The sequence below is a fragment of the Podarcis raffonei genome, chromosome 16 (assembly GCF_027172205.1).
Source record: "Podarcis raffonei isolate rPodRaf1 chromosome 16, rPodRaf1.pri, whole genome shotgun sequence".
NCBI lineage: Eukaryota > Metazoa > Chordata > Lepidosauria > Squamata > Lacertidae > Podarcis > Podarcis raffonei.
This window is the reverse complement of record NC_070617.1, coordinates 33,868,216-33,889,040: the sequence shown is the minus strand read 5'-3', so window position 1 is coordinate 33,889,040 and position 20,825 is coordinate 33,868,216. Positions and strand designations below refer to the sequence as shown.

The window sequence follows — 20,825 nt, the reverse complement described above, 5'->3', positions numbered from 1 at the left end:
ACGGATAGCAATATGTTTTGATGCGGATTTCATTATTTCCGAGTCCGCTAACGCAATGCACGATTGGCTATCTTCATACACTTGGATAGGCAAATCTACTTTACAATCTAGATCTTTTAGTATCTGTATAAACCACATGATTTCACTGCATGCTAGCGACAGGCTCCCATATTCTGCCTCACAGGATGAGGTCGCAACAAATCCTTGTTTCTTTGACCTCCATCCAATTATGGAATTGGCAAACATCATAACCATTCCACTTGTAGATTTTCTAGTAGCTACACAGCTTCCCCAGTCCGCATCAACAAATACTTCTAGTTTTTCGTCTTGTGTACTAGATATCTTCAAACATACATTTAATGTCCCCTTTAGATATCCGATAAGCCTTTTCAAAGCACACCAATCAGCAGTACTGGATTTAGATAAACGTTGGCTCAGAACATTTGTAGCGCATGCAATGTCTGGCCTTGACCACTGGCTTAAATACAGCAGTGATCCTATTTTTGAGTGATACAACTCAGGCTGATCAAATTCATCCTCACACACTGTCTTTGGGAAATCTGGTGTCATGGGAGTCTGAACTGGCTTGCAGTTTTCCATGTCAAACTGCTCTAACAAACAAAGAATTTTCTCTTTCTGGCTCAATAGGAAGCTTCCATCAGCTTCCTGACTTACTTCTACTCCCAAGTAATTGCTTACAGGCCCTAAGGCTTTAAGCTTAAACTTCTTTTCCAGTTGACTTGTGAGCTTCTGGATCTCATCTGTGGAACTCCCTGCTACAAGCAAATCATCAACAAAGACTAAGAGCATTAGATATTTGTTGCCTGTTCCCTTGGTGTACAGGCATGGATCAGCCGCACTCCTTTTAAAACCAAGTTTTACAAGGGCTTCATTTAAACACTGGTTCCAACACCTTCCACTTTGTATGAGACCGTAAACAGCCTTTTTTAAAGGCCAGACTGCACCATTCCCTCTTCAAACCCAGGGGGTTGTCTCAGCAACACTTCATGGTCTAAATTTGCATGCAGATATGCAGTATCAACATCAAAATGGTGCACTGCTAATTGTCTTGCAGCAGCAATAGAGAGCATTAAACGAAAAGTTTCACTCTTTACAGTTGGAGAAAACACTTCATCATAACTCTCCCCTTTAATCTGAGTGAACCCTCTGGCTACTAATCTGGCTCGAAAACGTGGTTCCCCAGATGCAAGGGTTTTCCTTTTATAAACCCACTTGCATGACACCACTCTGCCACCAGGTGGCGGCATTATGACCTCAAACACTTTGTTACGTTTAAAAGAGTCCATTTCTTCTTTCATAGCTTGTTCCCACAAAGCACGTTCCCCAGGGGGTAAGTCTAAGACTTCATTATAACTTTGTGGTTCCACACAACTCACATTGCATACTCTCACTCCTCCTAGGGTCAAATGCTGAGGAGGTACACCCTTGTTTGAATGCTGGGAGTGCCTAGGCATAACTACTTCTCCCCCCCCCCATCTCTGGCTCTTCTTCCTCTTCCTCTATAGAAGTATTATCTATTGCCACATCTTTTGGAGAAATCTGTGCCTCCTCCTGCTGCTGCTCCTGTGTTGCCAATGGCTGAGAAGAAGCCTCTTCTCTTACTTGCAGAGGCAGTAGGCAATCTGGGTTGGCATGGATCACAGTCCATCTGTCCTGGTCAGCAAAGTCTGCGCTTCGTGACAGAACCACGCGTTCTGGGTGTAAATTGAAACACCACCCTTTGCCATAGGGTTGATATCCCACAAACCGCAGTCTCTGCGCTCTAGCCCCCCCTTTCTGGCGCTGAGCTTTGGGGATATTTACATGAACCCAAGAACCCAGTTATGAAGCATTGTCCACTCTGGTTCTTTCCCAAACGACACACGATAAGGAATATCTTTTATAGAGCTAGACCAGCTTCTATTAATCAAAAAGCTTGCTGTAAGGAAAGCCTCACCCCACAGCCTATGGTTGTTACCCAATCCTGCATCCACTAGCAGGCAGTCCTTTACTGACTGTATTACAGCCCCACGTCTTTCACACAGACCATTTCCAGCAGGGCTATAAGGGTTAGTCAAACGGTGAGTGATCCCCTTACGTCGCAACCATGCTCCAAATTGTTTGTTCAGAAAATCTGCACCCCTATCTGTTTGCAACTGCACAACAGGGTGAGCGAAGAGCTTTTCAGCTTGGACAACCCATTCTCTGAATGTGGGGAAACACTCCGATTTCTGCTTTAACAAAAACAACCAACTAAAACGTGATTTATCATCTGTTACCAGAAAAGCATATCTGGCGCCCCCTTCAGTCTTCTGTAGAAAAGGGCCTATCACGTCACAAGGGACAAGTTCTAAAACCTCTTTAGATACTCTGTCACTTTTAGAAGCCAAAGGTTTCCTCTTAGATTTGGCCATTTTACATACATTGCAATCTAGGAAACAGTTACAGCTATTTACTTTTAGGTTCTTGCACACCTTTTGCATCTCTGAAAGCACACGGAAATTGGTGTGACCCAGTTTTCTGTGCAGTTCATGTACACACCCCTTATGAACTGGCAAATTATCCTGAACCACCTGGGCTGCTTTAACAGGCTTGTCCTCCATTACATATAACCCATTTTCCAACTTTGCATGGCCACATACCTGAGTTCCATTCTTTATCAGACAACCATCCTGCGTGAACTTAACACTATACCCTGCATTAATCAGACAGCTTACAGACAGTAAACAATAGTCCTAACTGCTGACAGAGTCTCTGGTACAGTAGCGTTCAAGCACTGCAGGAAACATGTTCCCTGGCCATCGATCTTGCTTCTACGATCATCAGCAAGATAGATTCTTTTCCATCAGCTGGCTTCCCCAGGGTCTTAAAGTCCTCCCGACTGTTGCAGATAATCCTGCTGCTACCAGAGTCCAGCAACCATGTTCCTCGAAGTATCTTCCTCTCCTCTCGTCTTGAGAAAATGCAGACACAAGTTGAGCAGAACGCGTGTTCTTCTTCCCTGAAGAGAACCCCTTCTGCTTACATTTCTGCATTGATTGCTGTCTCTGCTCCATGTCGTCTCCTGGAGGCTTTGCCCTGCATTGACGTTGGAGATGCCCGGCTTGGCTGCATCTATAGCATCTCCTCACTGCCATGGCCAAGTCCCAAACTTGGCGTTGCCCCATTGGCAGATTCTGCTGCTGGCCCCCTCGGCTATAACTCCTCCGCTCTTGGAGTTCAGCCTGTCTGTCTGACCTTCTTTCTGCTTCTTCGGTCAATCTTCCAACCACATACTCAAGGGTCAGATCTCAGGGACGCATACTCTCCATGCTGTTAATCACAGGCAACCAGCTTTCAGGCAAACTTGAAAGGATAACGTAGTTTTGGTCAGTTTCATCCTAACGCTTACCTCTCTGTTGTAGTTGAAGAAACAGAGATTTCAGCGTTTGAAGATGAGCTGCCAAACTCTCACCTTCTTTCATAACAGTCCTGAACAGCCTTCTGGTCAGAGAAATTATAGTTCCAGCAGTTTCTCTGACATGCATTGCCCTTAATAAATTCCAGCACTCAAACGCTGTGCTGGCATTTGCTACATGCAATAACTGAGAGTTGCTCAAACACAGCATAATTTGGGCATGAGCCCTTTCATCCAGCCGTCTTTTCTCAGTAGAGTCCCGTCTCAAAACCGCAGTTTCAACACAGTCCCATAGTCCATCTCTCCTTAACAACTGCTGCATTTTTATTGACCAACTCAGCCAGTTGCTTTCTGAGAGAAGTTCAAAAGGGATGCCTCCCCCAATATTTACAACTTGGGAAGACTGGAAATCTGCCATCTCTGCTGGTGCTTGCTGAGCCCCTTCTGTGGGGTCTCCAGCGATCTCTCCTGACTCTCTCTTTAGAGTCCGACTGGACAGTCCTGGCTGGCACTCACCGGCTTCTAGCTGCTGCCTCTGTTGACCCTCAGGTCCCGCCTGGCTCTGCAACTGGTGTAGCTGCTCTGTGAGTCACCTACTGTGGTCCTCTAGCAGTTCAAACTGTTCCAGTAGCCGACGCTGAGTGCTTTCCTGATCCTCAGATCCTAGCCGCTCCAGCGTCACTGCAGACAGTTATGGCTATAGATCTTCAATGATGATGTCATCTGGATGGAAGAGAATGAGAAGAGAATGCAAATGAAAATGAAAATAAAAATGAGATTTTCCCACAGGCCTTTAGTCAAAGGTCGCTGTCTCCAGGTGTGGGGCTTACCTTCTTTTGGCTTCCGGCGGAAACAAGCCAGTTCTGGCCGAACAACTGTCATCTGCAGAGGAAAGAAAAATCGGTGTCAGATGGGAGCAAGAGAGCACAGAAGCAGCGCCAAATCAGGAAGGACGGGTCTCCCTCTGTCTTGGGCCCAATCCCTTGTTCCAGAGGACCTCCCTGGGCCCTGCAGCCTCCTGGGCAGAGGTGGAAGGGCAGCAGCAGGAAAGGGGGCAGTAAAAGCCTCTGGCCTCATCCTGGCCCCCAGGGACACACCCCGCAAATTCTGCGCTAAAGATCACTTGGGGATGTGATCTTGGGGGGGATGGAAGTAACCAAAGAAATGAATAGAAGAAGGCAAAGTACTTACTCTGAGTTTGGGGTACTTCCTGGCAATGGCCAGCAGCAAAGAGATGCTGCTGGCCGCAAGTTGTTGGGCCTCGCCACTTTCCCCCAGGGCGTATCCTCTGAGGTCCTGCAGGAGGAAAGAGCATTTCAGAGTCAGGGGCCAGTCTGGGCCAAAGCGGCCCCCACTGCCCCCACCACGGAGTCCCTGGTACTTCTGCACCATGAGGGGTTGCCAGCTTTGGTCTTGGACCAAATTGGGGGCCAAACAGGCTCTGTGCCCCAGAAATGGGGCAGTCCATTGGGTAAGGGATTGGGGGGGGACAACCCTAAAATCACCCCGGATGCCATAGGGACACTTACACTGAGAAGTTGGAGGAGGGTGGCAGGGTTGGGTGCCTCCATAAGAAGACTGCCCAGCAGAAGCCGGTAGTGCCTCTTCAGTTCCTGTGGGAAAAGAGAGAAGAGAGTTAGATTCTGCAAGGGTGTGATGAAGAGGAAGAAAGAGCCTGTGAAGGGAAGTCAAAACAAAGGACATACATCTCTCTTCTCCTCCTCCTTCTCCTCCTTGGCCCCACTGAGCACAGCCTCCAACATCCTGTGCAGGATGGCACTGATCATGTCAGTGGTGAATCTGGGCCTCATCGTGCTGCAGAAATGAAAGGGAGAGGGTTAGAGTCTCCCTTGCCCCTTTCTCCCTCCCGCCTGCTCTTTCCCCCTGGAGTTCTGCCCCCCCACCCACAACCCCATCCATGCCAAAGACCCCACTCACCTTAGCTGGAGGAGGGCCTCCAAGGCAAGGGCCAGGGTCAGGGGCCGATCCCTGAAGTGCTCCAAGGGCCCCAAGATGTCCTGGAAAAGAACAGAGGAGGAAAATCAGCTCCCACCCCAGACACCAGGCTTGGCTTTGCAGGGGAATGGCAACCCCACAGCCTAAGCCGGCAGGGTCCTCCTCCCCACAGATGCACAACCCCTTCCCCCCACCTCCCTGTGGGGGTCCCTCACACCCCCCATCACTCACCAGAATTTTATGGGCTGTCTCCTCCTTGGAGCACTTCAGGGATCGGAGTCCCCTGAGCTCCGCTGCCTGGCAGCTCTCAATGACCCCCAGGATGTAGCGCTGTTCATCCTCCAGCAGCTGAAATGCAAAAGTCAGGCTGTCAGTTCCTCGTGAGGGGAGGGCTTCTCCGCATCTGAGAGTGCAGAGTGGGGGGCAAAGAGCCCGGGGGACAGCGGGGGGCAGGTCTGAGGGATCCAGTCCCTGCTCTTGTTTTCTCCAATACTTACCCCTGGGGCTGGGATGCTGAACCGCAGCAGAACTGCAAACAGAAGGAAATGGGAAGAGGTGAGTCCTCTTTTGCATCCTTGGACTAGTCGCCCCCCATGCCAATCCCTGCCCTCCTCTGTCCAAAAAAGGAGGGCCACTGGCTTACCTGGCGCCACGGGCTGCTCTGTGTCTGGCTGGGGGGCCACCCTGTGGCAGCGCCTGAAAAGGCGTCTTAAGCACCTGATCCTAGAAGAGATGAGCGGGAAGAGTGACTCAGATGCTGGCAGCCCCAATTCTTGGGGGGTGTTTGGGTGTGAGGAGGGGAGTCTGGAGAAAACAGTGAACCACTGCCGAATTGGCAGAATGGAAATATGTATGTGGAGCCTAATTGATCCTTGCCGGCCTACTCTGACCAATTCCTTCCATCTCTGCAGTTCAGTGACCTGAAGGGGCATCATCAGAGCCTGAAAGAGGCAGCCCAAAGCATGAAGGGCTGGCAGAGAGAGAAAGGAGGTCCCAAGTGCTCTGGGTTCAAGAGCTACCGCCATGTCAGGGCCCAGAGAGCCTGGCCCCCTCATTCATGCAGTCAAGCAGTGTATAAATTTCATGAAGCATTGTTACCAGAATTTTTGGAAAGGGTGGCGGGGGTTTCGCCCTCTAGCAGGCACCATACCCCCCTCCGACCCTAGATCAACACCTTCACGTCTGCAAATGTCCCCACAAAAGACATCCTGATACAGTCCTTTCCTTTTTCTATTCCAAAGGCTGCCATAAATAAGGGTAGAACATTTGCCTCAATGAAGGCCGAGCCTTTCGCTCACGAGGCGCTCAACCAATCCGCTCAGACTATCCAAATATCCAACAGCAACCAATGAGCGCCACGAAACAGTGCCCTCCAGCACAAAGCACTGGCGACAACAACAGAACAAAGCACACAGGCACTGCAGCTGCCGACCAGCCGTGGCCTCTGCTCTACAAGTAGGAATTCCCACTGGGAAAAGGGGAAAGTCAGAAAAGCATTCTTGGTCCATTGAAACTAGTCTTTCAAGTTTCAGTCTAGGCTCTTGAACTACCAACCCAGCTGTACGCTTGTGAAACATGGACCACTTATAAACGCCATCTCCAACTCCTTGAAAGATTCCATCAATGGTGTCTCCGAAAAATGTGACACACCAATTGGGAAGGCAGGCGAACTAACACCAGTGTCCTGGAAGAAGCAAAGATCACCAGTGTTGAAGCAATGATTCTTCAACACCAACTTCGTTGGGCTCGTCATGTGGTTCGGATGCCTGATTATTGTCTTCCAAAGCAAAGACTCTACTCCAAACTTAAAAATGGAAGGCATAATGCTGGTGGCCAACAAAAGAGGTTTAAAGACTATCTCAAGGCCAATCTAAAAACATGTTGTATAAACAAAACATAATACAAAAAGGAATAAGAGAGGCTAAAATCAAGCATTTACAAGAAGAAATAGGCAAACAAGAAAAATTATTAGCGAAAACACCAAAAAAGAGATCGCAAACCAAACCATTAAAATATTACAAACACAGCTCTCAACGCTCTTAAATGATGAAATAGAAAGAAATATAAAATGGATGAACAAAAATCATTTGAATTTGGAAACAGACCAGGTAAATTACTTGCGTGGCAGATAAAGAAAAGACAAAGAGAAAGACAAATAAAGTAGTATATGAAGGAAAAGCAGTGGAGACGGAAGAAGGAATAAATAAATGCTTTGTAAAATACTTCACCAATCTATATAAAAAAGGTGCAGAAACTCGACAACAAATTATAAAATATCTTCAAGGAAAACAAATCCCAAAAATAGGTGAAACCAAACAGAAGCAGCTAAACGTACCAGTAACAACAATGGAGATACAACAAGCAATTTCCAATCTTAAACTGGGGAAGGCTGCAAGTGCAGATGGACTATCCGTGATATACTACAAAAGGTTAGAAGATGCTATAACAATGCCTTTTAAAAAATTAATGAACGAGATCATGCAAGAAGGAAAAATACCAAAGTTGTGGCAAGAAGCCAATATTGTATTAATTCACAAACAAAGCACAGCTAGAGAATTAGTTAACAATTACAGACCCATATCATTATTAAATAATGATTATAAATTGTTTGCGGGGATATTAGCAAATAGGCTGAAATCGGTCCTAAATGATGTAATAGACCAAGACCAAGTAGGATTCCTCCCAAATAGGCATATAATGGCAAATAGGAGAATAGTATTTGATCTAATTGAATATTTGGAAATGAGACCCAACAAAAAAGTGGCGTTTATGTTAACAGATGCCGAGAAGGCTTTCGATAACCTATCAAAATCGTTCCTTCAGGAAGTAGCAGAAGCAGTAGGACTGGGTGAAAACTACTGCAGAGCAATAAACACAATATATGAAAACCAGCAGGGATGTTTAATAAGAAATGGTGAAAAGACGGATCCTTGAAATCTAGAGAAAGGTACCAGGCAAGGATGCCCGCTTTCACCATTCCTTTTTATACTAACTTTGGAAATCCTGATTTTAGAAATAAAGAAAGAAATAAAGGGAATTACATGAGGCAAGGATGTTTTCAAAATTAGAGCTTTTGCGTACAATATTATATTAGCACCTGAGGAGCCAGAAACCAGTCTAATGAAAGCACTGAGGATAATGAATGAGTTCGGGAAAGTAGCAGGCTTCAAGATAAATATGTCAAAAACAAAACTTATGGTAAAAAACATACAGGAATTAGAAAAGAGCGAACTACAGGAGAAATTGGGTTTGGAAATTGTTACAAAAGCAAAATATTTTGGTATAGAATTGACGATGAAAAATATTAATCTATTTGGAAACAATTATGAAAAAGCCTGGAAGGAAAATAGAAGAGATCTAGAAACTGGGAGTAGATTAAAGCTGACGTTAATGGGGAGAATATCTATAATTAAGATGAATGTTTTACCCAAAAAGATATATTTGTTCCAAACAATACCAATAATAATGAAAGAAAATTGTTTTGATGAGTGGAGAAAAGATCTAACAAAATTAATATGGCAAACCAAAAAAACCACGCACAAGGTATAAACTATTAACAGATAAAAGGGAGAGAGGAGGACTGGCATTACGAAATCTAAAATTATATTATGAAGCAGAATGTCTGGTGTGGTTAAAAGAATGGATTATATTGGAAAACACTAGTATTTTAAATCTAGAAAGTTTTGACAATAGGTATGGATGGCAGACCTACCTAGCATACGAGAAGGTTAAGGTACATAATGGCTTCAAAAATCATATACTCAGAAATTCATTGTTTAAAGTTTAGAATAAACTTTAAAGTTTTAAAGTTTTGGAATAAACAGCTATTAGAACCACAAATCCCTTTATGGATCTCTCCATTAGAAGCCCATGCAGTTAAAAAACACAATATGAATCCGAACTGGGCAACATATAGACAAATACTGGAAGAAGACCAAGGAAAGTTAAAATTAAAAACATATGAAGAATTAAAACAATCTGGGATAGATAATTGGCAATATATACAATTAAAAAGTGTGTTTAAGGCAGATCAAAGAAAAGGTTTTGCCAAAGAACAATTGCTATTTAGCACCATTATATTACGAAACAATAGGAAATTATTATCAAAAATTTACACTCTATTATTAGACTATGATTTGATGAAGAGGTAAAAGAAACAATGGTCAAACGGGCACAAGATATCGGCCATACTATATATTTAGAACAATGGTAGAAACTCTGTCGTGAGGATGTTCGCTTTGCCCACCAACCCAAACAGATAAGCTTTGGGATTTTTTTATCAAGGGTTTGTTTAGCATTTTCTTAAGTTCCTCATGTATTATTCCCCAAAACTTCTTTATTTCCTTGCAACCCCACCACATATGAATTATCATTCCAGGTTCTTTGTTACATTTCCAACAAAGGTTGGATTTGAATTTATAAATTTTGGCGAGTTTAACTGGTGTTAAATACCACCTGTAAAACATTTTAACCAAATTTTCCTTTATCGTATAGCAGGTGGTAAAGCAAATATCCTCGCGACAGAGTTTCTCCCATTGTTCTAAATATATAGTATGGCCGATATCTTGTGCCCATTTGCCCATTGTTTCTTTTTCCTCTTCATCCATAGCGATTGTTCTTTGGCAAAACCTTTTCTTTGATCTGCCTTAAAACACTCTTTTCTGCTCAGAAGGAAGATGGCGACCAGAGGAGGCACTTGGGACAAGGCTAGGGGCAACCATCAACCCTGAAGCATGAGACCATGTACACAGCAACCCTTCTGCCGGGGTGATCATCACTGCCCTCCTGGTCTCTGAGTGCCAGACAGGTAGCCATCTCAAGGACAAGAGTGGATCTGAAGGAGGTGAGGACAGGTGACCCCACCTAGGCCCGAAGTCACCCCCCGCAACCAGGCCTCAAACTGTCCAAAATTCCTTTTCTCTCTTCTAAAAAATCCACAGCTAAAGTTTTCCTCTGTTTTCTCACAAGATGCTGTTGAAAGGCAAAATGTTACTCTTTTATCAGTACGAGAGAGCTTCAAAAAGCCAATGAATAGACTCTGTCAAGCAAGCCTGAGAACTGAGTCTTATCTCGCTCTAGTTGCAACATCTTGAACACGCTGAACCGCAAGGCTCCTCGACCCCCCCCCATGGCTTCTCATCCCTCTTTCCTGGGAAGAGTCCAAAAGAGTCCCAAGACAGGAGCTTTCTGTTCATGCTCAGAGGCAGGACTCTTGAGGAGGAGAAGGGGAGGGAACTGGAAGGGGACTATATACTCTGTGCAAATGGCTGTGAACTCGTGCTTGTTTTGTGACTATATCACACTTGCTCCTTCTACCAGCCGGATGGCAGAATAAAGCTTTTTCTCTGAAACTATTCCTTGAGTGTCTGTTGACTCCCATTTCCCTTTCCCGGCGCAAAGCTCTTCTCACCCAAGGCTAAAAAGGCGACATGGATTGGGGACTTGGCCAGGACAATAGGGGGTACTCAACTTGGCTGGGAAACAGGAACATGTATATATTTTTCTTTGTTTTACTGAATGGGTGTAAGGTGGAGGTCAAGGGAGGGACAGGGACAAACCTGATACTCAGGTGTCCACTAGAAAAACCTCCCAGTTTGTGACACACACCCACCCCCCGGAGATGAAGAGAAAGGATGCTACTTACAGTCTGCCCATGTCGTCCACAAAAACCCTAACTATTCCTCTATCTAAAAAATAAAAATATATACAGACTATGCACAGGTGTGCACAAAAAAACAAAAAACAAAAATATTAAAACAAAGAACAAAAAATAAAATAAAATAAATAAAAATGTTAAAATAAAAGAATAAAAGAAAATCAAAATAAATCAAATAAAATAAATAAAATAAAAGTAATAAATGAAATCAAAATCAAAATAACAAAATGAAAAAAGAACAAATCACTAAATCTCCGCTTGCTCTCACCAACTGCCACCACCAACTGCCACCTCCTCTAAGCTCTCCTCACTAACCCACAATGGCCGCCTGCAAGTCAGTGGCTTTTAAAGGAGAAGCAAGAGATGTCATAAAGGAGGGCGGGTCCTTGTCACCGTGGCAACCCCCCCACCAGGACCTGGCCCCACCTGGCCCCTCCTGAGTGGTGATGCTCCTCTGTCAGAACTCGGAGGCACCTGCTGTTCCGCCTGCAGAATGCTCTGATCCCAAACTCTCTAGCCCTACGACTGGCTCTGCCACGTTAATCCATTTGTTTCTAAGGTGCTTGGTGGCTCTCTTTTTCTACGTTTGCTGCGGGGGGCTTAAGAATATCACTACCCTTCTGCACTCTGTGAATTAAGCAGGGCATGGATTTGCAAACATTTGTAAGTTCTGCCACATAATTTTCAGGTGGAACTCAAATCGGGAGAGAAAAGGGTAAATGCAGCCTGCTCTTTCCATGCGGGGGGCACATTTCGTGGTGCATGCAAGTTTAACGGTGGGCCATAACATTAAAGGCAGGCACATTGTGGACCTGTCCGGCCTAAGTGGGGAAAGGAACCATCAAATCCGCTCATAAAACCTCTCTGGCATGGGAGCACATGAATTCCAGAGCCATGGGCACATGAATGCTTCACAGTCTGTTGTCTTTCTGCGGAATTCACATTTGGAAATATGCCCAGTCGACTGCAAAGAGCACGTACCTGCTTGTTTCCAAAGGAGTGCTAAAATCAATTAACAAGTCCTCAAAGAGGCAGGCCTGTTCCAGTCCCCCCCTCAGATAGTCTCAAAGGGCGAGGAAGCCAGTGCAAATTTATCCGCAATTTCAGCAGAAGTTGTGTCTCAAGAGTGCAGCAGCTAACTTTTGGCTGACAAAAATTCTGGCACCTTGGCTGAGTGTCCTGGAGCATGCACAAAAATCCTTGACCTCCAAGGGGGATGTAGCATTTCAAAGACTGCAGGGCAAATGTGTTCCTGAGCATATGCAGAATCCTTTTCCTCTGGTGAGGTGTGGGGAACCTTTGGCCACCACAGCTCTTGCTAGACTGCAACTCCTGTCAACTCCAGCAAGCAGGAGTTCAGCAACATCTGGAGGGCCAGAGGTTCCCCACACCTGAGCTAGAGACTGTGCAGGTATCTGTGGATTTTGGAGTCCCAGAATTTGCCTTAGGTATATTTTTCCATGGATGTTAGTGACTTCACCTGCCTGATGCTGCATAGGAGGTGATGACCTAGGATGAGATGGCTGGCAGGTACTCATGCTACGGCCTGGCTGACTTGCTTGCACAGTAAACGGGAGACGACTACTCAGTGTGTAATCTGATCACAGTGAAGAACGATTGCAACTTCCCCAAATCTCTTGCTAAGCAGCAAAACTCTGTATTGCTGTGTCTGCCTGCTGGTGTTCACAGCAGAAAGCCATTCGTACTTCTGCCTCTGTTCTGGTCTCTGAATGGAAGCATGGTTCGTATCCCAGTACTGACACCAGTGTCTGTTGACCCTCAGCTGCGGATTCCAGAGTTTTGCAGGAATGGGTAACTTAGCAGCACTTCAAACAGCTCTTGTAAAGTTGGAAAGGACCACAAGGGTCATCTACTCCTGAAATGCAGGGATCCTTTTGCCCAACATGGCATGGCTTCCACCCTGGGATTAAGAGTCTCATGCTCTACAAACTGAGGCGTATGTTCTGGTTTAAAATAAAAATAAATTCAGCTGATCTTAAGAAAGACCCTCAGCTGTGGATTGTTGGTTGACACTGCAGGGGTGTGTGAGAGAGAGTACAGATCCTCCAAGTGTCCCTATTTTCCAGAGACAGTCCTGGATTTACAGAAGCCATTCTGGTTTCTGATTTGATCCCGGAAAGTCCCGCTTTTCCTTCGGACGCCCCTATTTTCATTGGAGAAATGTTGGAGGGTGTGGTATGATGTCCCTGTTTTGATCAGAGAAACGTTGTGAGGGAATGGAGTCGTGCTATCCTGGAGCCAAGAAGATTGCGTAACTATGCAACCTTTAGAAGGCAGCTGAAGGCAGCCCTGTATAAGGAAGTGCGTAATGTTTTCTTATGTTTTTATGCATGTTGGAAGCTGCTCAGAGTGGCTCTGGCAGCCTTAGTCAGATGGGTGGGGTATAAATAAAATAATTATTGTTATCATTATCATATTATATCATTAATATTATATTATTTTTATCATCAAATATTATTGTTATAAGAATTTTAAGGTCTTACATATATAAAATAAATGTTCATAAATGTACCAAGCACACACACACACACACACACACACACACACACACACATATACCACATGTCTGAAGCCCACAGAAAAAGTTCTGAAAGCCTTTTGTCCCTCCCAAATTTACCTCAAATATTGTCTCCCCATTGTCTTTTTGCCCACAAATCCTGTCTTAAGGGCACATTTAAGATTTCCGAAATTAAGTACTTATCATCACAAAAGAATAGCCAGGCTCTCCAGGTAAACCCATCCACAGGTTTCCTGCTGGCCCCTTCTCTGATGTATGTATGATGTATTGGGGGTGGTCTTGGGCTACACCCCTCCTGTGATGTATGTATGGGGCTGGTCTTGAGCAGCAGGGCGGGGAATTTCAAAAGTTTCTTCGTATAGGAGTTTGCCCACCATTGTTCTGGGTCCCTCTCCCCCTTTGTGTGTGTGTGGGGGGGGGAGGCGGGAGCACCTTGCTGCAACAGCTTTAAGAAAGATCAGGCTTACGAGCTGCTTTGCTTTTTAGCATTCTCTGCTTGGCCTCTGTTATTTCCTCCTACCGATAGAGAACCTACCAAAGGACTCTAGATGAGCTCTTGGGGACCCCATAAGCGGAAAGGACTTGTTCTTTTTCTTGTAACAATATCATGGGATAGGACGTTCCTATTTTGCGTGGGAGAAACCCTGGAGGGTATCTGAGCGCGCACCACATATGCAGACGCCGCTCCCCCGCAGCCCCAGCCGCTTCGCTGGGGGGACGATGCCCGGGAGCGCGCATTCCCCCGCCCGCCCCGCGGCGCTCTCCCTCGCCCTCCCCGCCAGCTCCGGGCTCCTCCCCTTCGCGAAGCCGGCGCGCTGCTGCGCTCGGCCCCGTTCCGGCCCTCCGCGGCTGCCGTAGTCGGGCACCGCCGCCGCCGCCGCTCTCCCTTCCCTTCCCTTCGCTCCCACGTGGTTGCCGGGCAGGAGCAGCTGCGGCGGCGGCGGAGTAAGTGGCCGGAGCGGCTCTTGGCGGAGGGCAGGCGCGGGGAGCGAGGGGATCCCTTGGTGGATGGAGGAAGGAAGGAGAGGGAGAGGGACCCCGGCTGCGCCCCGCTCGTATGCCCTTCCTAGCCTGGCTGCGGTCGGGGCGCCTGGCCGCTCATTCCCTCGGGAGACCAGCCGGTGGCTGGCGGCTGAACGGCATGGCTAGCGTAGGTATCGCCTCTTGATCTTCGTCCGGCAAAGCTTCCTTACAATATGACTCTTATCAGCTGGCGATTCTTAAGCAAGGAGTTCATTTTAGGGCGCAGGAGTTAAAGCGCGGAGCTAGCTCAGGACTGCCGCCTCTTGCAGGGTTTGAGAGGGGGGACTTGGAGATGCCACCGGGGGGCGTTCGGCATCATCGGCATCCTTGTTCTTACAAGGATTATAGAAATTTAATTTCTATACCGCCCGACATCCGAAGATGACTGGTCGGTTTTGGAAGACACAAAGATTCATGCGGTAATAACAAACCCAATCCATACAGAAAAAGAGATACAGTGCAGATAAAAAGATAAGATGCATGCCACTGGACTACAGCCTTTCCCTATGCAATGTGGTGTTTCTGTTGGTTTATATTCCTTTCTTTTTTAATAAGTGTAGTTTTACCTCTTTGTCCCCTGAATTGCAGGGATTCTTCTGTTGTTGATGCGTTACCTGATCTTAAGAGATGTGCCTTGTGAGCTGCGCCAAAGTTGCTCGTTTCAGCTCGGCGTATGGCCTTGCGTTGAATGATGATGTCTGTATACGTATCTATATGTGAAGCAGAATTAAAACGCCACCAAAACCCCATGTAGCTCCTTTTGGACTTACTTGCTTAGTTGCCTTAAGAGAACTGTCTTTTGTCAGTTGATTTTGAGTGACCGATTCAATATCTGTGTAAAGAAGGTTTCTATGGCTGACGTGCCCTTTAAATGAAGGACTTCATTATTTTTCGGATGATCTCTTCTAGTGCTTTGCAATGGCTGAGGAGTTGAGAACCGTGGCCGGCAACCAAGCCAAGAGGCTGAAGAGCAGCTGCAGCAACATAGAGGAGGCAGCGGAAGAAGTTGGAAAGCAGGAGGAAAACGGGCATGAAACGAAACGGATCAAGACCAGTGGGGAGGAGGTGGAGGACGAGGTGAAGAGATTCCCCAAAAGGAAGGTTGTGATGCTGATGGCATATTCAGGGAAAGGCTATCATGGGATGCAGGTGAGTGGCTCAGGTACCTATGCTTGGGGAGTGTGTGTGGAGTTGCCAGTCTAATTTGCCATTGGCCTTTGCTTAGGCATGTAGGTATGAGATGAGGATGGGGATTGGTGGTCTTGCTGCTGCTGCTCTGTTTTGTTCACCTATTTATTTATTTAAAGCGGTGGGGAACCACTGGCCCTCCAGATCTTTGAGGCTGGTAAGAATTGTAGTCCAACAACATTTGGAGGTCCAAAGGCCCCCCCCCCGGGCTATGATTCTCACAGGTGAATACCACTGCTTCCTCCTGTGCTATAGGGAGCCTTCACTGCCTTTGTGACAGTAGAATTTGAACACAAGGCTGCAGAGTGGAAGAGAAGCAGGGCCACTCCCATCTCGCCTCCCTTGAGAGACCATGTGCCTTTGGGTCCCCTCTTAGCCACCACTTTTAAGACTTGGTGTCTGAGTTTGCTTTCCTCCCTTCTTCCTCTCCATTGCTTTCCCTGCAAGTGCCATGTCTTCTAGATTGCAAATCTGAGGGCAGGGACTAGCCCACTACTGATGTTTGCAAGTTCTTCCTTTTAGCTAAAGGGCAGGCTAAAGAAACCAGACCAGTTACCACGTTAACACCTTTCTTTGATCCATCCCAGGCGCTTGTACCTGGGCTGACTTCCTGATCCTTAGCTCATCCTGGCGAGTGAGATGCATTCAGTCTTTTCTTCTTTTTCATTCCAGCGCAATGTGGGGAATGCTCAGTTCAAGACGATTGAGGATGACTTGGTGACAGCCCTCATTCGATCAGGCTGCATCCCAGAGAACCACGGTGAAGACATGAAGAAGATGTCTTTCCAGAGATGCGCCCGGACAGACAAGGTGATGCGGTTTTGCGTGTGCAAATGGGAGTTTCAACAGCATGGAGTATCAGTATTGTGGATTGCAGCCCTGGGGAGCTCCTGCCACACAGTTTAGAAAATACTGAGCTTGATGGGCCAATGGTCTGACTCTGTATAAGGCAGCTTCTTATGTTTCTATATGTGTCACCCTAACACATATGTAAGATACATGGTCCCCAGGTTATGGTTCGGCATAGAGACCCTTGCATTCTTCAACTCAGTTCCGTTTTGCTTGCTTTCAGATTATACTAACTTCCTGAATCCATGCTTAGGACCCTCAGCCCATCACTGTCTGATGGAGACTTTTCTGGTTCCCTCCCCCCTGTTGATTTTAATCCCTACCTGTTGATCCACGCAGGGTGTATCTGCAGCTGGGCAGATTGTGTCGCTGAAGGTCTGGTTGATAGACGATATCTTGGAAAAGATAAACCACCATCTTCCTCCTCATATACGAATTCTAGGTAAGGGAGTAAATAACAGGAGCTTTTGGTTGTGGGCCTTGATCTTGGTGATCTCACCTTTCAATCTTTCATAACCAGAGCAATAGGGATGAGCCCTTCTCGCCAGCTTGTAAATGCATAGGCGAGGTGGGCCTTGGTGTTGAGGGTGCTTTGAGTTAAGCTCTGTGACATCAGAAGACCCCTCCTGTCCCCCAGGTGCAGGAGTAGCCAACCTGGAGCCCTGCAGATGTTGGATTCATGTCTACCAGCCCCAGCCATCATAATCAGTGGTTAGGGATGATGTGAGCTGTCATCTAACTACTTGACTGCCTGGCTCTTCTGGATAGACTCCAGAAGGGACCTACGATTAGTTAGGAACACCACGTTTCCTTACTGGTATCCACATGAGAACAGGGCATTTTAGAGCTCGTTAGATGACCACAATTCTTGCCAGCTTTCTTAAGAAATGCCTTTACTGAGTTGCGTTTCCAAGTGATGCCCGCCGCAGTCTTGGATGACCGCTATAACTAAGGTCCCATACACAGATAGACTTTGTATTTGTGGTCAACCACAGGTGAAAGACATCACTCATTATCTGGTAACCTGCCTCTTATATAGGTTTCTGAAACCTTGGTTCTGAGGGACAGCTCAGTCGGTAGAGCATGAGACTCTTAATGTCAGGGTTGTGCATTTGAGCCCTCTCCTGGGCGAACAGTTCCTGCAATACAGGGGGTTGGACTAGATGATCCTTGTGATCTTTTCCAACTCTACAATTTTATGATTCTGTAAAAGCATCATGGCAGAAAGGGTTTGGTTTGAGTGACAGTAATATCTTTGTAACGCACAAAGTAACCTTTTTTGCATCGTTTACAAAAAAATATCAGGAAAAGGGGGTTCAATAAAATCACTATACATTGTTTCGGTGATTCGGAGGTTTAATCTGAGATATAAGACTCTCTTACATCATGGAAGCCCGCTTATATTATGTAGGTGTGTGTGTGTGTGTGTGTGTATTGCATTATTTTATTAATCCTATTGCTGCAAGTTTGTCATGGCCTTTGGCTAGAACAATAAACTTCTGAACTGGCTCCCCATGGCCCTGGAAGGTTAGCAGAGGCAGGGTCTTTGGCAAGCACAATTTTTTTGCTTTTCTTCACCAGTACCAATGTTCCCTATGACCTGGGGTGAGTTAGCATTTTTAAAGTAGGCCCTTACACTTAGATGGGAGAAGCTTATGTGCCAGGCCAAAATGATATAATTGCTGATTGTGGAAAGTGAACAGTGCAGCAGCCAAGACAGTTGTGCCAGACATGATGCACATCCTTGTGTGGTCAGTTCCACACACACACACACACACACACACACACACACCCTGCCAATGGAATGTGAATAGTTTTGCCACCTATACATTTTGAAGCCTCGGTGTACTGAGAAATTTGAGAGTTCCATTAAGCCAAAACTGTGGACCCCTGAACCTAAAGCAGGCCTGGGGGGCCTGTGATCCTTCTGATGTTGGGACTCCAGCTCCCATCGTCCTCTGCAAGGATGGACAGTGGTCAAGGATGATGGGAGCTGAGCTTCAGTGACATTCGGAGGGTTACAAGTTTCCCCCCATCCCTGAGGTGAAGTATCCTGGGTCCACGGTTCAGCTGAAACTTGATGGGATTGTACAGACCCTGTTAATAGAACATGCGTGTTTTAATCTAGGACTGAAACGGGTCACAGGAGGATTCAATTCCAAGAACAAATGCGATGCCCGGACATACTCTTACATGCTGCCAACTTTTGCCTTGGCACACAAAGACTGCGACCTTCAGGATGACATGTACCGCCTGAGCACGAAGACGCTGGAGACCGTCAACAGCCTTCTGGCTTGCTACAAGGGGACACACAACTTCCACAACTTCACCTCTCAGAAGGGGCCCAAAGACCCCAGCGCCAAACGCTACATCATGGAAATGTACTGCGAGGAGCCCTTTGTGAGGGAAGGCATGGAGTTCGCCGTGATCAAGGTGAAAGGGCAAAGCTTCATGATGCACCAGATCCGGAAGATGATTGGGCTGGTGATCGCCATCGTGAAGGGCTTCGCTTCCGAGGCCATCATGGAGCGTTGCTGGGGGGAGGAGAAGGTGGACGTCCCCAAAGCCCCGGGGCTGGGCCTGGTTTTGGAGCGGGTTCACTTTGAAAAGTACAATAAACGTTTTGGGAACGATGGGCTCCACGAGGCCCTGGAGTGGGTGGAAGAAGAAGAAAAGATTGCTGCTTTTAAAGAGCAACACATCTACCCCACAATCATAAGCACGGAGAAAGAAGAGAAGTCCATGGGGTGTTGGGTGGAGACGCTCTCCAACCACGACTTCAATTCCACTGTCTCGAGGGCACCGGTGGACAACAGGGATTCGAAGGTAACCCAATTGGTGGCCATCACTGCATTCCAAAGTTTAACTATGCACAGTGTGAGGAAGTGTTTCTTTCATCTGTCGTGAATCTTGTAACGTGTAGCTTCATTGTTTTTCCACTATGAGAGTGGGAGGAAAACCTTCCTGGATCCACTTTCTCCACGCATTCCATAATTTAAAAACCCGTATTTGTGAATGCCACTGACAGTTGTGACTACTCTGTTTCTTTATCTCCTTTTTCCAGAGTGATGATCTTGAGGGCAGCGATGGATGCGGAGATGACTCGGACTGAATTGAAATCCGCTCCAGAGGGCAGAAATATAACAGCATGTGGGTTGCCCCACACCGTTCTGGGAAACTTCTGCTTGATAACCTTGGGGTCATCTCTCAATTGGTGGTGCTTATCTGCTTGGGTGATGAGCACTGCCCACTAGGCCAAGCTGTGGGAGAAGAAAAAGGACCTTTAGAGCAACTTTGTCTACAGTGGGAAATAATGTCAGCTGGAGCCAATAGTGCATTAATTATGCTTTACAAAAGAATTATGTCATTTTTACTGTGTCCAATGCACAATAGAAAGTAATTAATAATCGGACTCTTAAGGCAATGGAAATGTTTTTTAAGTATCATTTTCCCCTCCTTTTTAAAATGAAGGCCAAGGTTTCTTCCTCCTTTCTTTTGGGCTTTTTCTGATTGTACTTCATTCCAGCTCAGCTTGCGGAAGGGGAGAGAGATACCCTCTACCTTTCCTTAGCTTGCCATGTCTTTGCCTCTGGTGTTCCAAGAGACAAAATAGTTTCTCTGAACAAAATCTGACTGTGGAATATCAAACTTTTCACCTTCTCTCCTTTAAAAAATGAGCTACTTGTGTCAGAGGGCTTTAAAGAGAAAAAAATTGTCTCTGGTTTTTGTTTTCTTTTAAAAAAAATAAAATAAAGACTTCTCGTGGCACAATTAGAAAAGGAAAATCATCCCTACGTTTTCTGTGTACGAAATAAAAGAGCTTAAGATTGTGAGAAGAGCCATCACCCTGTTCTCACTGTGGCCAGCAATACTCTTGTGGGAAGTTTGAAAGTAGGACCCGAATGCAACAACGCTCTCTCTACTTGTGATTCCTAAAAACTGGTACCCAGCAACACATTGCCTCTGACAAAGGAGGGAGAACATTGCCATGACACGTGTGTGTAATAATAGTAACAATGGGATGCTTTCCTGCCCTGATCCTAGGTCTGCAATCATATAGTACCTGGGTCAGTGACTCTGGGGTCATAGATCTGTGTGGATCTCCGCCTCCATGGGCAGAGAGGGGAAGTTGCATCTGGAGTGACAGGTGCCTCCATCTTCCTTTTTTTCATCAGATGAACACCACATCAGCTTTTTAGTGGGGTGCACGGTTCTCC

The 20,825-nt window shown here is 46.3% G+C and overlaps 2 protein-coding genes across 3 annotated transcripts; one reads left to right on the top strand and one right to left on the bottom strand.

The window, feature by feature from the left end:
- Positions 1–2,950: 2,950 nt before the first annotated feature.
- On the bottom strand, positions 2,951–11,697 carry LOC128403951 (uncharacterized). Its single transcript, XM_053369150.1, has 10 exons — positions 10,998–11,697; positions 5,997–6,076; positions 5,851–5,882; positions 5,585–5,701; positions 5,336–5,415; positions 5,104–5,212; positions 4,927–5,010; positions 4,589–4,693; positions 4,228–4,279; positions 2,951–4,120 (listed from the first exon to the last, which is right to left on the bottom strand). Exons 1-10 carry the CDS (start codon positions 11,006–11,008, stop codon positions 4,095–4,097), a joined length of 696 nt encoding a protein of 231 aa, XP_053225125.1. The 5' UTR covers positions 11,009–11,697; the 3' UTR covers positions 2,951–4,094.
- A 2,734-nt stretch (positions 11,698–14,431) lies between these two features.
- Positions 14,432–20,446, top strand: PUS1 (pseudouridine synthase 1). 2 transcript variants are annotated; one of them, XM_053368870.1, is made up of 6 exons: positions 14,432–14,698; positions 15,481–15,720; positions 16,432–16,569; positions 16,948–17,050; positions 18,737–19,434; positions 19,673–20,446. In XM_053368870.1, the coding sequence occupies exons 1-6, from the start codon at positions 14,606–14,608 to the stop codon at positions 19,718–19,720; spliced, it is 1,320 nt and encodes a 439-aa protein (XP_053224845.1). In that variant the 5' UTR covers positions 14,432–14,605; the 3' UTR covers positions 19,721–20,446. The 2 variants fall into 2 exon arrangements, with proteins under 2 accessions (XP_053224845.1, XP_053224846.1); XM_053368871.1 differs by having other exon boundaries at positions 14,447–14,493.
- Positions 20,447–20,825: the final 379 nt, after the last annotated feature.

Coding starts and splice junctions, on each gene's coding strand:
- LOC128403951 (XM_053369150.1), bottom strand. Junction 5,883..5,996: donor AGAGCAGCCCGTGGCGCCAG/GTAAGCCAGTGG, acceptor TTCTGTTTGCAG/TTCTGCTGCGGTTCAGCATC. Junction 4,121..4,227: donor CCGCCGGAAGCCAAAAGAAG/GTAAGCCCCACA, acceptor TCTTCCATCCAG/ATGACATCATCATTGAAGAT.
- PUS1 (XM_053368870.1), top strand. CDS start 14,606: ATGCCCTTCCTAGCCTGGCTGCGGTCGGGGCGCCTGGCCGCTCATTCC. Junction 14,699..15,480: donor GGCTGAACGGCATGGCTAGC/GTAGGTATCGCC, acceptor GATCTCTTCTAG/TGCTTTGCAATGGCTGAGGA. Junction 16,570..16,947: donor GATGCGCCCGGACAGACAAG/GTGATGCGGTTT, acceptor TGATCCACGCAG/GGTGTATCTGCAGCTGGGCA.